The sequence below is a fragment of a genome, unplaced genomic scaffold (assembly GCF_019419815.1).
Source record: "Pyrus x bretschneideri cultivar Hongxiangsu unplaced genomic scaffold, Pyrus_bretschneideri_v1 Contig2, whole genome shotgun sequence".
NCBI lineage: Eukaryota > Viridiplantae > Streptophyta > Magnoliopsida > Rosales > Rosaceae > Pyrus > Pyrus x bretschneideri.
The window spans coordinates 6,485,083-6,500,469 of NW_025999501.1; the positions used below are offsets into that span (position 1 = coordinate 6,485,083).

General features: G+C 37.5%; 2 protein-coding genes across 3 annotated transcripts; one reads left to right on the plus strand and one right to left on the minus strand.

The window, feature by feature from the left end:
- On the plus strand, positions 1–5,522 carry LOC103947963 (probable disease resistance protein At4g27220). Of its 2 annotated transcripts, none has more exons than XR_007258037.1 (4): positions 1–241; positions 829–4,006; positions 4,083–4,187; positions 4,624–4,761. XR_007258037.1 is itself a non-coding variant. In XM_009358954.2 (4 exons), exons 2-4 carry the CDS (start codon positions 839–841, stop codon positions 4,763–4,765), a joined length of 3,411 nt encoding a protein of 1,136 aa, XP_009357229.2. In that variant the 5' UTR covers positions 1–241; positions 829–838; the 3' UTR covers positions 4,766–5,522. The 2 variants fall into 2 exon arrangements, 1 of the variants encoding a protein (XP_009357229.2); XM_009358954.2 differs by having other exon boundaries at positions 829–4,002; positions 4,624–5,522.
- LOC103947962 (protein FAM135B) lies at positions 5,189–14,998 on the minus strand. The gene is made up of 15 exons (XM_009358951.3): positions 14,817–14,998; positions 14,529–14,614; positions 13,524–13,678; positions 13,046–13,110; positions 12,750–12,944; positions 12,565–12,619; positions 11,171–11,410; positions 10,935–11,068; positions 8,697–8,889; positions 8,478–8,537; positions 8,144–8,398; positions 7,398–7,656; positions 7,120–7,325; positions 6,777–6,827; positions 5,189–5,904 (listed from the first exon to the last, which is right to left on the minus strand). The coding sequence occupies exons 1-15, from the start codon at positions 14,996–14,998 to the stop codon at positions 5,614–5,616; spliced, it is 2,427 nt and encodes an 808-aa protein (XP_009357226.2). The 3' UTR covers positions 5,189–5,613.
- Positions 14,999–15,387: the final 389 nt, after the last annotated feature.

The window sequence follows — 15,387 nt, forward strand, 5'->3', positions numbered from 1 at the left end:
ACACCCTCTCTTTGACATTGAGAACCAAATCAAACACCTTTTCTTTTTCTTGTGGAACCAAGTCAACATTTGGTCAAACAAACTTGGCAATCTCTCCCCAATTTTCTTTTGCCGTGAATTGGGATGAGACCATCGTTTATATTGGTAGACAAACCAAAGCCTAAACCTATACAAAGGTTGACTGAGATCTGCCCAACGGTCCAGGAATAACTGAAGCTAAGGAAGCTCCATTGCTCGTGAGGTTAGTCAACTAATTAGATTACAGTTCTCCAGTTTTTGGTGTTAATCTTGTAACTCTTTGAGTTAATGTAAGTGATATGGCGTCTAACATTTAGAGACTTAAACACGATCGAGTTCATGAAAATATAACTACTATAGATACAAGTCTTTGTAATCCAAGTGTATTGACTATAAAGTGAATATGTGTAGCTCTGTGTGTGTAGCCTTTGAGCTTCACATCTCCAAAGTTGTTCGAATTACGTAGTTTTGGTGTTTTATACACGCGATACTTGATTATAAAGTGAATATGTGTAGCTCTGTGTGTGTAGCCTTTGAGCTTCACATCTCCAAAGTTATTCGAATTACGTACTTTTGGTGTTTTATACACTTTATACACGCGATACTTGATTATAAAGTGAATATGTGTAGCTCTGTATGTGTAGCCTTTGAGCTTCACATCTCCAAAGTTATTCGAATTACGTAGTTTTGGTGTTTTATACACGCGATACTTTCGTCATTGATCATCGCGTCATGTTTCCGCTGTGAGCATTTTCTTATATCCAACACGCTTTTCATTTTACTTTTTGTTCTCTCTCTGTGTTTGTGTAGAAGTTAATAGATGGCAGAGATTGTTTCTGGACTTGCGAGTCCGATAGTGCAGCTCGGTGAGTGGTTATGGATTCCAGTAAAGCGCGGGTTGAGTTACATGATTCACTATAAGAAAAACATACAGTCTCTTAAACTTCAAGTGGAAAAGCTCGAGGCAATGAAAAATGGTTATCAAGAAATCGTTCATGCTGTTCAAATGAATGGAGAAGATGTCAAGCCTGAGATTCAAATATGGCTACAAGATGCTAATAAGGCCATAGCAGATGCAACACAATTAAATAATGAAGCCGAGGAAGCAGCTAAAAATTGCATCACCGGAAATTTGAGATGGCGTTACACTTTAGGAAAGAAAGTAATGAAGAAGAAAGTAGCTTTAAACAAGCTACAAGAGGAGGGAAAGTTTGAAACTATTTCAGTTCCAGTTATGCGGCCAATTGAAATCGAGTCCACAATGTCAACGAATGGTTTTGAAGCATTTGCAGCGACAAGACAAGCCATGGATCAAGTCATGAAAGCGCTGAAAGATGATAAGGTCACCGTCATTGGGGTCTATGGAATGGGAGGTGTGGGTAAGACAACCATGGTGAAAAATGTCGGTGTGCAAGCTTGTAGAGATGGACTCTTTGATCATGTGATTATGGCTGTCTTTACCCAAAACCCCAACTTGATGAAAATTCAAGGTCAGCTTTCAGACATGTTGGGCTTGAAATTGCAGGAGGAGACAGAATTGGGAAGAGCATGTAGACTGAGGAATAGGATACTAAGAGCGAAGAGGACGCTCATAATTTTAGATGACATTTGGAATACATTATTAGATTTGATCAGCATTGGGATTCCGAACCACACGGAGCTTCAAGGATGCAATTCCAAAGTCCTTCTCACCACAAGGAGATTAAATGTCTGTCATGCCATGGAAAGCCACGTCAAAATACCTCTCAACGTCCTATCTGAAGGAGATTCTTGGAACTTGTTTGTCAAGAAAGCGGGAAAGTCTTTTGAATCGGCTGCTTTCATCAATATAGCAAGAAAGGTAGCTAGAGAATGTGCTGGTCTTCCGATAGCATTGATAGCAGTTGCAAGGGCACTTGGAGATAAAGACATTGAGGAATGGAAAGAAGCAGCTCGACAACTTGAGATGTCCCGACCTGCCAACCTTGAAGACGAGGGGGATGTGCTCAGATGCATAAAGTTGAGCTATGATTACTTGAAAGGCGAGGATGCCAAGTCATGCTTCTTGCTTTGCTCCCTATTCCCAGAAGATGGTAAAATCCCAATACAAGACTTGTTTAATTATTGGTTTGGGAATGGATTGTTTCGAGATGGCAAGACACTGGAAGAAGCCAGAGCTAGAGCACATTCAGTGATCAAGTACCTTAAAGCTTCTAGCTTGCTTTTGGACGGCGAAAGGAAAGAATACGTCAGGATGCATGATGTCATACGCGATATGGCCATATCAATTGCATTATCAGAACAGGACCATGAGTTTTTAGTAAAAGCCGGTTGGGAATTGGAGGACTGGCCAAATGATGTCGATGAAGGCTGCTCCGCAATCTCACTAAAGAGCAACTGCATTTGCAAGCTTCCGGAAGAATTGGTATGTCCAAGACTCCGAATTTTACTTATAGATGATAATCTTAAACTAAAGAAGATCTCAGAAGCTTTTTTCCGAAGTCTGAATGCATTAAGGGTCTTAGACCTTAGCAGCACTTGTATTTCGTCACTGCCCTCTTCGCTCAATCTCCTAACCAACCTTCAAACATTGCACCTAGATTCATGTTGGTCATTAAAGGATATTTCCGTACTAAGAGAACTAACCAAACTTGAGATCCTTAGTCTGAAAGACTCGCGTTTTGAGGAATTGCCAAGGGAAATAGGAAACTTGGCCAATCTGAGGTTGTTGGATTTTGCTGGGAATACAATGATTCAGAGAGTTCCATCCAATGTGATATCTAGGCTGTCTCGGTTAGAGGAACTATACATGCAAGGTAGTTTTGGAAATTTTGGGAGTAGAATTGAAGGAGCAGGAGAAGAAACTAATGTTGGATTCGATGAGCTAACTTGCTTGTCGTACTTAAGTAATTTGACTGTTCAGATTCATTCTGCAGAATGCATTCCCGAAAATGTTGGCTTCCATCCAAATTGGGAAAAATTTTACATACTCATCAAGAGTCAAACAATACCCCTACATAAGGTTGAGTATTATGATTTTAGTAGTTCATATGGTTCAAGAATCTTGGCTCTTGATACCACAATCAATAACTTGCCTAGTTGGTTTAACAGTGCAGTGACCGAAAGGGCAAAGAAAATAGTCTACAAAGAATGTAGGGGCTTGATTAACATTATCGAGGAATATGCCATTGAGAGACTACATGAATTGATGTCTCTTCATGTCGAAAGTTGCCATCAGATGCATAGTTTGATGAACTACACGGCCACAAATTTGGTTCCGAATAAGCTCGTGTTCAAGAACTTGGAAGAGTTGTGTGTGAGTAACATGAATGAGTTAAAAGAGTTATGTGTTGGCGACTTACCAGATGGATCTCTAGGCAATCTGACGTTATTGGAAGTGAAAAAGTGTCACGCCTTTGCGAATGCACTTCTCCAATCAAATTTGTTAGAGAAACTCGGGAGTCTGGAAGTACTTATTGTTGATGGTATGAAAAGTTTGGAATACGTGTTTCAATCCGATGGACTCAAACCGGAGCAAACTGTCATGGGAAAATGCAGAGAGATGAAGCTGGAGGATCTACCAGCACTGAGAAACATATGGAATGGCCCCGCGCAACACGCGACGTTCCATAATCTTAAAATTTTGACAGTTGCATGGTGTATGAAACTGAAGAACATCTTCACAGCGGATGTGTCTCGGTGTCTTTCACAACTGGAAGAGCTGTGGCTTTCCGAGTGCGATTGCTTGGAGACAATTATCGGACCGAGCGAGGGAGCATTGAACAACAAGATCATTTTGCCACAACTAAACTACTTATCGTTGCAGTGTCTTCCACGGTTCAAGAGCTTTTATAGCGGTGCGAGTACTGATGTCGAGTGCCCTTCAATGGAGCATTTGTATGTACACTACTGCCCGGAATGTTTAATCTCTACGTCGGACTTCAACAGCCGGAAGGAAGTCCAAGTCAATGCAGACCAGCAAGTGCTCTTTGGCCCCAGAAAAATGTGCGTACGTTTTTCTTCTTGTTTGGATTTTGTACTTAAATTATCAAGCTGTAACTAATGGTAAATTAAACCACATGCAGAAAGGCTTCGTACTCGATGACCAGAGAGACTCCTACATTGATTGACGACGGCTATGCTTGGAAGAATTGCGGACAAGATGAGATCCCCGGTTCTGATCACCCAAGGTATAATACCACTTTTTTACACTTTTTTTGCACACGTTTTTGTAAGGCCCACTCTGTAATGTATTTAACAATTTGAACCGTCTTTCTTTTAAACCATCACTCACATTCTTGCAAAAAAATTGACAAATCCAAACTATTAAGACATTTATTTGTAGTGAAGAAAATTGATAAATACGGTTTTACGAAGAAACCCTAAACCTTTAATCAAACAGTTATATAGTTTCAGAGTAGGGTGATTTTTGGTTGACAAGATCTTTAAAGGAAGACCTAAAAGATAAATAGTTTAGATCGTTAAAACACATTATAAAGTTGCTCTACAAAAATTTATGTAAAAAATTGTATAAAAAAAGTGGTACCACGTGTCCGTCACGTATATAAGCTTTCTTTGATCGACTATTGACCACAAGAATTCTGACTTCATGTTATATCCACACAGGATCTACTATCGATGCATTCACAAGTTCAATAACGACTGCCAAGCAACCAAAGAAGTGCAAAAATTTCGAGATGATCCGCCAATGTACGAGACTACATATTTTGGCATTCATACATGCAGGGCACATCCTAATTACATTTGACCATCTGTGTAGGTTAATTACTCTTACAACCCCTGAGTTTTTTCATACTTTCATAAAACTTCAAGAGATCTCAAAAAACAGGAATCGTTTTCGCAAAATCCTTTGCGTGCACAAAATAAGTACATAAATTACAAAATTTCCTCCTCGTCCCTATATCTTTTATTTCGTCAAATTTGGTCCGCGTGGTTTTCAATCTGTGCCAATTTGAGGACATCCGTAGTGTCATTTGGTGCTGAAATTAACCAAAGTGAACAGATGTTCTTGAACTGGAACAGATCCGTAACTACAATAACCAAATTCGATGAAATCAAGCGTCTGCGCAAACTATCGGGACTAAAATCTTGCAAGAAGTATTAGTTTTCCGAAACTACGGATTATAACTACTACCTATTCATAATTCCAAATGAAATGAACAAAGGGAAAAAAGATAATAGCTGTACCAAATCTTATTACTTCGCACCTAATCAAACTCTGCAGGTTGCATTCCCAATCTCTACTGCCTGCTTAAATACACGATCCTTTCGACGGGAACTGTATCAAAAGTTACAGAATCTAACTAGCCTAGAATATTATGGTCCACGGGCTCGTGGCATTCCTAGAAACTTCACGTTGAGGTTGAGCCAAACAATGGCACAACTTCTACCCATAAAATGAGTTCTAAAGCTGATAATTTACAACAGCAGATGTCTTCAAGCATTTGCTCGTCCTCAATGCAGAGAAAGACGTGATGCCACCATTCAACACCCCACCTCCAAAAGAAAACTTCCTCACTTGGTCTTTTGATTGAAGGGAGGGATTACCAGATAGAGATGGGCTAGAGGAGAAGCTGCATTTGCTAGCAACAGCCATTACCGAAATATGTCTGGAAAAGACCACATGATGAATCTTGCAAAAATGTCGGACTCCAAAAACTCAATATGAGCAGCCCTTCCTATGAAGGTGTTCAAGTTCTTTCCATAAGAAGAGGTATCAAAGTTGATGTCACAGCGCATGAACACTCGATTCTCAGACTGAGGGGCCCGTATCTGTTCCAAGCAATCACTCAGCATTTCCTGAAACACTTTTCCCTTCCTTGAGAAATCCAATGAAGCAGCCTGGCACGTATCTATTCTAGCGGAATGGTAGGGAACATAACCATCCTGCAAAACACGATCCATAATATTAATTTATGGGTATGAGAGGAAAATGCAACAAACTATTAAAGAACTTTTTTTTCTGTTACAAGAAAAAGTCACTCTCAATTCGAATAACATAGATATCATGAGAATAATTTTGCCTCAAAATACGATATTTAGAATATGAAGAGCAAAGAAGTTTCATGAGATTTTAGCTCTTCCAATTTCGCGCAAGTAGATTGCTGCATAATTCTAAGACATCGACTGAAAGGTACACTTCAATACAAGTGTTTCTATGACACATCAAAATAGATAAAGAGACGAAACTGGTATTAAGAGTTCCTCCCAAGCTAACATTAAATCTTTCAGTATATGGAGCAAAAGCAAAGAAATAATGCATGTTGTCCTAGTAATTTAGACCCTGCTCATTATTGAAGCACGAATAGTTCACCAATGCAAAATCTAGCATAATGAGCATGTTTTGGAACCAGAGAACAAACTAAAAGAAGGGTTTTACAGGTCCGAGTTCACCAAGGTCCATAGAGTACTGCTCACATGAATACCAACTGAATGAGCACACTGAGTTTTTAATTAGTTCAGCAGTAGGATAAAAGCCTACAGGTTGAGGATGGATGACAAACAAGTCATTTCTTTTTGGTCAGGAATTCAGGATAATAAACAAGTCATATGGCAATTGAACTGTTAAACATAGTAGCTCACATGAGATCGTAGGTGCTCAAACTGTCAAACATAGTAGCTCACAAGAGAATTTATGGTCCGTGGATAGACCAATTGCATGTCAACTTGATGGAAAACAGCAAAGAGAAGCAACCAAAACAATGTGTTTCAATTAAGTAAACTAAGTTATGAAACCCCCAGGGAAGAGATCAAGATACCTGTGGTGAAGATAACAGGACTATGTGCTTGAAATTCTCAAGTGTCTTCTTCTGCAAAAAGAATTCCTTTAGAACATCAGCAAACAAAAACATCACAATTGTCACCATTTTTTTAAAACCAGGTTATAATTATAAAAATTAAAAAATTAAAAAAAGTCATGTTTGCCTTGACTTTGAATTACAGAAAAATGTATTGAGTATGCAATACTATTATTAAACTTTAAAAGGAAACAAAAGGCCATTATTAATATCATGATTTGATTACATTTCCCAAGATGATGAGCAGCTATCAGGCAAACACCTGATGGCTGAGCTAAATGCATTAAATACAGGAATTCAGTACCTTACACAGCTTGTAAAAGAACGTATTTTGAAGATCTGGATCATCCGTGAAGGTAAGCTGATGAATGCACTGTGTGTTCTTGAGCTTCTTCAAGAGCCACAGCCCGGAGTTGAATAAAGAGTTTGAACTGTAAAGATACCCCAAGTGTGGGCCCGATATGGAAAGATATATGTACAGGTATCTTAGGAATGGCTCCATAATGCTATCTGCAAAAATGATGGCCAATATCTTACACTGACTGCATATAATGGGAAAACATGACGTCAGTCGTTTGATACCTGTTAGTGCCGTTCTTATGATAACATTCCCAATAGAATGTCCCACAAAGCTAAGCTTAATATCAGCTATGTTTCCGGATCTCGAAACTTTATCCATTTTCTTCTTGAGGAAAGAAACTACTTCCTGAGCCAACCTTTGTCCCATTTCTCTGAAGTCACCAGATGTTTTGTCTTCATTTGCCTGTGACATTAGAAACTCTACCTTGGGATCTATCAATAGCCATTGATTTCGAATAAGCCGTAAATCCAGGTGATGACCCTGTAGTGTGAGAACTGTAATAAGCATCCACTTATCTATCTTTAATAAAAATGCAGTACAAAGTACAAATAAGTAGACTTATGTAGATGTTCCATCAACTAAACTGTTATGAAGTTGTAAACTTGCAGCATAAAACATGAATGACCAACAAATGAATATTTTAACCCATAAATCACTAACGTTTAACTCCCTTTAAAAACCAAACATACACCGACTAACACAACCAAAAACTTTTATGATCACTACGTATACAAAGTATTTTGAACCTCCATAAACATAAGTTATTACAAATAGCTAGCAAGTTTTAACCTAAATTCAAATTGATACCTTGACTAGTTCAAAATTGTTAATATTTCTACTTAAAAAAAAAAACCTAAAAAAGTCTGTCACATGATGAAAATACTGGAGGGGAGCAAGAAAAGAACAGAGAAAACAATGAAATATAAAAAAGAAAAAAAAAAGGAAGCTATAAGATGAAAATACTAGCCTGAAACCCATGCACAAAGACAACAAGTTTTAAAACACGGCCTTTCTTTGGTGAGATATAGTCAGATTTCTTGTTTATGGAGTCAGACCCAGATCCACTGAGTAAGCCAGCAGAGTTAACCACGTCCAAGTTTCTCAAGTACGAATTATCACTAGTTGTACGCCAAGGCGCATTCAACACACGCTCCACAATAACAATAGGAATGCGTGATGTATCTCCAAATATATGCATGTCTTGAATTGACCGATTGTTAATCTGCATTGAAAAATCCAATTTAGAGAAAAAATTGAAGAGGACAGACAATACGTCACTTCATCTGAAAGCAATGACTCACCTTCATTTGCGCAATACTTCGCCGATGAAGCTCAGCACGGGTAGCAGCAGTCTGTGCAGGCTGTACAGAACAAAAGTTAGATCCCTAAAAGATGCATTGGAATCTAAATTTGGCTCATAACTGAACTCTGCACAAGGAAGATTGAACACCCCCTTGACATTTCTTAAAACATGTTGGACAATTTTTACTCATCACTAACAAATCATGTGGAATACTTACATCATCAGTTAATTTCCACGTGGTTAAAACCCTTTTATGGCCACCATTGTGGGAAGACTCTTCACCCCGACTACTATTTAGAAAATGATGAGGCATCTCAACCTTAGAGTAAACCATCCATATTGACCATTCAGCTTTTCTATCCTTAGCCCATGTGTCACGCAAGTATTCCAGTATCTTTGTTGTGTTAAACCTGCAATGAATAAATATCACCATACAAACAAGTACCGAAGATCTGGAAATCAGATCAAGAGGAGCTAGTATTCCTTTTATTTATTGTGTGTACGAATAGGAGATTAATCAAGGCTATATTGACTATAACACCTTATTGGTATTGCACGTCCGTCAATTAAATAAAGGGGCATCCACTCTAGACCCTCATATGGAGGCCCTTTCTCTTAGAGAGTATGCCTGTTTCGGTATACATAGATGACATATATACATATTATACCCTGTGGTTTGCTACATATGTCAAAGTCGAATTCAAATTTCTCCTCATATAAAAGCTAAAACCACGGCTAGAAAATCAAACTTCCTAAAAATCTAATTAAAACCCTACTAAAATCCTAACTAATGCACTTTAAGTCCTCATTAAATAAATGTTTTCAGTGTAATAAATAACGCCATATTTAAAAATCAAACAAAAGCCAATATCACCTAACGGATTTATGCTTTGATTTATAGTGCAGACAAATCAATGTATTAAAAGCGTGAGGCGTGGGCGAGGTGTCCAAGGGGAAGCCCGGCCTAGGCGTGAGGCGTGAGGCGAAGCCTCATGGAACCTAAAATTTAAATATATATTACATGTAAGTATATTTATAACAATATAATACTTTGTAAAAACAAATATAACTATAACTAAATCAAAGATAATATCATCTTCTTTATTACTAAGTCTAGTTGTACTTGGAAACTATGTCATATAGCCCCAAAATGTTGTAATCATTTATTTTATTGTAAGCAATTACAGAGAACTTCAAGGAAAATAAGGATGAATGGTCACAATTATAGGAAAATTTCAAGCAAAATAAAGGCTTAACGTTGCAATTATAAGTAATTTAAAAGGAAATAAAGGCTGAGTGAAGTAGTTATAGGGTATTTAAAATGATATAAAGCAATAATTATGGGAATTTGAGGAAAATAAAGGGTTGAGTGGAGTATTTATAGGGTATTTAAAATGAAATACATGGGCTGGAGTATTTATAAGGTATTTAAAATGAAATAAATGATGAAAATAAAGAGTTGAGTGGAGTATTTATAGGGTATTTAAAGACAAAAATTAAAAAACAAACTCAGCCTAAAAACCCTAGCCGCTGTCTTCATCTCCATCTCCATCTCCTTCGCTAGTTTCTTGGTCTGCAACTCAAAAACAGCCCTACAACTAAAAGAAATCCAGATTTCTGCAACCTAAAAAAGAAAAAGGGGCGCCCAGTTGACGCCTCAGGTGCCTAGACGCGCCCCGACGAGCCTAGGCGAGTATTTCGCCCACTCCCACAAAACAGAGGCGAAAATGGTGAAGCCCCGCCTCCAAGGGAGCCTAGGCGCGCCCCGAGGCAAGTTTTTTAAAACACTGAGACAAATCAATGCGCACATCACTCCATCCATCTCTCCTGTCCTACGTATTTAACATATCATTTCCAACAACACTAATTACTATAACTAAATTTAAATATTTTATTTTCAACACAATTTAAATTTAAATATAAAAATAGGCCATAAGGTGTTGAGCCCTTACATGGCGGCGTGGGTTCAAACTCCGTTGGTGGCTAGTCTAACATCTAATCTAACAAATTCACATAAACACATAAACACTTACACCTGGAACGTGAGCTGGGGTGAGACTGATTTGGGAGGTGTGTGGGAGGAGTGGTGGCTGGGGTGTGGTCAGGCGGGATAGATCAGGGGAAATGGGATGGGGGGTTCTGGGCTGGTGTTCCAGGTGGATTGAAAAGACTAAATACCCTTACTTTGACTAAAGACAACAAACGTTAACCACAAAGGCCATATTTACAAAATGGAAACCACATTACTAATTTAACAATTATAGCAAATCACAGGTCCATTTATAAATTTTGGACAGACACACACGTGTATCATGTACATATGAAAATCTATACAAAAAAACATTCAAGTGTACACGTCTATGATTGGGACCGTCAACCAGTATTGCATTGTTTCAACTTAAAAAACAATAAAAAAAACCATAAAACCATAATAACATTGTCAAAGTAAGCGAACCTGTGGAACTTCAAAAAAGTGTTCCATAAATATAAAACTTGATCACCCAACGAATGAAAAGAATTCTGAAGGGCATCCCTCGATAAGGGGCGTACCAATTCACCACTTCCAAACTTTGATGTGCCATTTACTTTCTGTCAAAAACAGATATAAGTAAGGAAAAATACAAACCTTAAAGCATAGAAATTCCTAATAAAAAGGATAAGAACATTGTGCTGTATGAAATAAATAAGGACCTGAAGACCATTTTGTGGCTTGCCTTGTCCTGAAACTTTGTCATCTGCTGCAACCAAATTTTCTTGCAGGAAATCAAACTTTGTGTCATCAATTTTAGATATAAAATCAGTCAAATCAATTGCTTGGTCAATAGCCTTGCTAAGTTTCTGGAGCTCTTCAAGCAGTATGTCACGAGCATTTAACAATGATTTAGCACGAATAATGTCGTTCACAACTGCAGCAGCCGCCTGTGTTGATGCCTAGTCAGTCACAAATTTTAAATTGTAAGTATATAATCAAACAGCCTCTGAAGAAAAGAGCAAATAAAAAGTAAAAAACAGATTGAGAATACTCAAAACCTTTCATATCCCATGTTGGGTACATAAGCACTTTGTTTCAAACACCCATCTATAATCTATATTGTGTTCAGCACCATTTATTGTCAATGTACTTCTCCACGTAACTTTAAAACCTTGAAAACACTACTAAATCTTGCGTATCACAGAAAGTTTTTGTTATTCATTCACCCTTTTCCTAAATGCATGGCTTGTTTAGTACCTATTTGGTGAGAACATCAGGCCAAGAACTTTTACTCAACCTTGAACAAAGTTTAGATTTTAATTTTCTACATTGATATCACTTTGCAGACAATAGATGTGTACTTTTCTACTTTCCAAGACAGGTTATTTATAAATCCATATCATAACCATTTTGTAATTATGTATTAGTGCTTCTCAGATATGCAATCCCAAAAAAGTAGACATAGCCTGTTCATTAGTCAAGTCTGCTCGGTGAATTTGTTTAGTCTTTTTGCATCAAACAAAAAGTCATTAAGTGACATTCATATTATATGATTTAGATCTTAATATAATGTGAAGGACTTCCACTGAATGGTATCCTGATCTAGAACAAAGCTATTTCAAATGAATGTTTATGACAATTTATATAATAAGCAAACGCTAAGGATATCTGTAAGAAAAAAGCTCCAAGGATATTGAATAAATTATGGACAGTGAAAATAATTCAAATTGTTGTAACTAAGGAAATGACTCATAAAGTTCTCTAATATGAAAATATAAAATTAATGCTAATATAAAGTCAATTCCTAAAAACTGCAATGTGTATACAAAAGCATATCCATAGGTCCCACAACCATACAGAATTTCGTGTGCATACATGTGCCCAATCGTACGATGTTTGTGTTCTGGTATTGTGTGAAGGCCCTTGGGAAGTGCATGTGTATGCACATGTTGTTGATATTGTCAATACAAAGTACGTGAAAGAGAGAAGGAAAGATGACAAACAGCCTATAAGAAAACACTTCTAAAAGAGATAAAAATTCAAGAGTGAAAACTGCCAAGCTTCCCAAGGGTCAGAAAAAGGATCTAGTAGAATTTAATGGGTAACAACGTACTTGATTTAACCCAGAAAGACCTTCTCCACCAACATCTTCAGTAGTGGAAGAATAACTGAAATAATTCAAATATCGAGTTAATGCTACAAATAAATTGTGCACAAGAATTAGTTTCCAATATCGCAAGAGTACTAATCCCCAAAATGAATGCCAAAGTACTTGATAGACTAGAATATGTGACAAACCTGGGTACCTTCGATGGGTGTGTATAAGAGACAGCTTTCAGTAGACTGATGTGTACACTAACATCAACAAGCACCGCATGGAATGCATCAAAATGAACAGGACAATATGAATGCAAACCCAGAAGAGCTTTAGAAGGAATTCGAAATTCATGGACAGCGGCAGGGCTAGCATCTAGAGAAGCCTGCAAGTCAGACCTGCAATTATACAATACAGTCACGAACTCCAATTTCCATTGCAAACTTAATCATGTAAGAAAAGAAAAAGAAAAGAAAAAATATGAACCATGTCAACTCACCTATTTCCCAATATGGGGGCATGCAGAAGCTCAAACTTCAAAATAATAGGAGATGATGATATACCCTGAAAAGTATACACCATAAATGAATAATTTATATAAACATTTCTACATTCTACTGGCCAAAATAAAATATATAATCCTCAAGTTACAACACATGTTTTCCCAACAAAGATTCTTGAAAAGTAATCTAATTCTTTCACAAACCAGTATTTTTTTTTGTTATTTTTAAGAATTTGACCTGCTTGCCTTTAAGATAGTAAGAATGCAAATGGGACCTTTCAGCATTCAGAGGAAATAAGATAAGGCCAAATAAAAGCTAAGGCTAGTTTTCAATGTTGTAATGAATGTAGGTAACCAACCCAGATACCAACATGTTATGAGGGCTACTATCTTCAATAAAATCCTTATACGTCACAAATGCATGCAAACACACATAGATGCGCACAGAGAGGGAGTGGGAGAGAGTTTATACTACCTCATGTCCGGCAAGAGATAGATTGAACGATATCATGATTGATAAAAAAACGTCCTGCCTGGCATATTTGATACGAAACGGCTGAGTTGAGAAGCTGTTGTCTGTATCATCAATCCTCCATACTCCATATACATCATCAGAACCCAGATCAGGAGCTGCCAGTCAAATAATATAATTATCTCTAAGCTCTTGCCTCTTTAGTTTATGAACAGAGCATTACTTAAATGCCACAAGCTTATTGAAATTTTTATTCAATGAAGCAAAACATATCTATGTGCCTAATAACATGATATAAAAATATTTAATCATGTAAATATTAAAAAAGTGGTCCACCCAGTGGCCACTATTTATTTTTTGTAATTTGTGAGAAAGAGACATTTGCTCGCAAACAGATGGAATAAAACTACAAACGGATGCAAGAGTCGAGGGGACCACTACAAAAACAGAGAAACCAAAACGAAGAGAGTAAACTAGAAGGCTATCCCACAACAACACCCAATGGTCAATATGGGGAACAAAGAAGGAAACTGTGGGTGGATTCTTCTTTACTTTTCTATTAACTGTTTTAACTTTGTTCAAGGGTTATTTGTAAACCATGAGGATATCCAATGATATGTTGGCAAAAATAGATGGACCTGAGTAGGTCATGTAATGTTTTGACTCTACACTATCTATCATTTGAAATATAAACCAAAGAAAGAATAACAACATAAAGCAAACAATGAAAACCTAGCTCTTAAACGGCAGCAACCAACTTGTGATAAATTGAGAAAATTGAAAAGGAGAATCCATTGATCATTGAATATACACTTTCAATGTAAAAGGGAATTGTCAAAACTTCTAGGGCAGTTTAAGATATTTCAAGAACCAGGTTTCAAATTTTACTTAAAACCATCATTGCAACATATAACAAGGTAAAACTTGTAAATTTCATGCTGCATTACAACATTTTGGCTTAACCCATAAATAACTTAGCAAAAGCTCTCATACCATCAAGTAAGTTACCTTCATATTGCACAACTCTTGCTGGAGTCCCCACAGAAGTATATTCACTGTCCTCCCATCTCATTGTAATCTTAATTTGGTACCATCTAAACAAGCAAAATACAGAAAAGTTAACAAATTCCCATAAATTCAACTAAACAAAAACAAACACAAGCAAGGTCAAAATACACCAATTAACATCAAATGGTGGATTGCACCCAATGGGATACCGCTTTCCTCCAAAACCCATTGCGTCCCTGGTTCAAAACGCACCCTGAATTCACAAAATACAGATAGAAACAAACATACCCTTGCTGGAAAAGGTCGAGATTGTGAAATCTGTGAATGTAAACAGCAATCTCTTGAACGGCGTCCAACATAGCCACCGGCTTAATCTCAGCCGGGGGAGGCTTGGCATCTGGCAACCTCTTTGCTGATGACGATGGTGATTTATTGTTCAGACCCACAAGCCACCCCAAATGCCGAAACATGCGTAACACCACTCCCCAAAATTTGCATCCCTAGTCCACAAACACTTCCGATTTCAGCTCCAGCTTCCCGCCCTAATCCTCAGCAAATATCACCATCTCAGGAGCTCCATTTCATGGCGGAATTGACCCGAATGTGCTGCCGACGAAGAAATGTGACTGTGTGGGCGAGAAGGAAATTGGCACTGGCAGCTAGGGTTCGTAGAACATGGGATTCATCATTTGTAGTCAGAGAAAAAAGTCAGAGAAGGGAAGAAAATATCACGGACCTCATCAACGAGTAATTTTTCGGTGTACCCGGTACACAAAAAAAATTTGGTGTACTCTCACTCATAATTGTCACTTTTTGTACACCAAAAAAATTCTAATGAGTGAGGGTACACCAAAAAAAT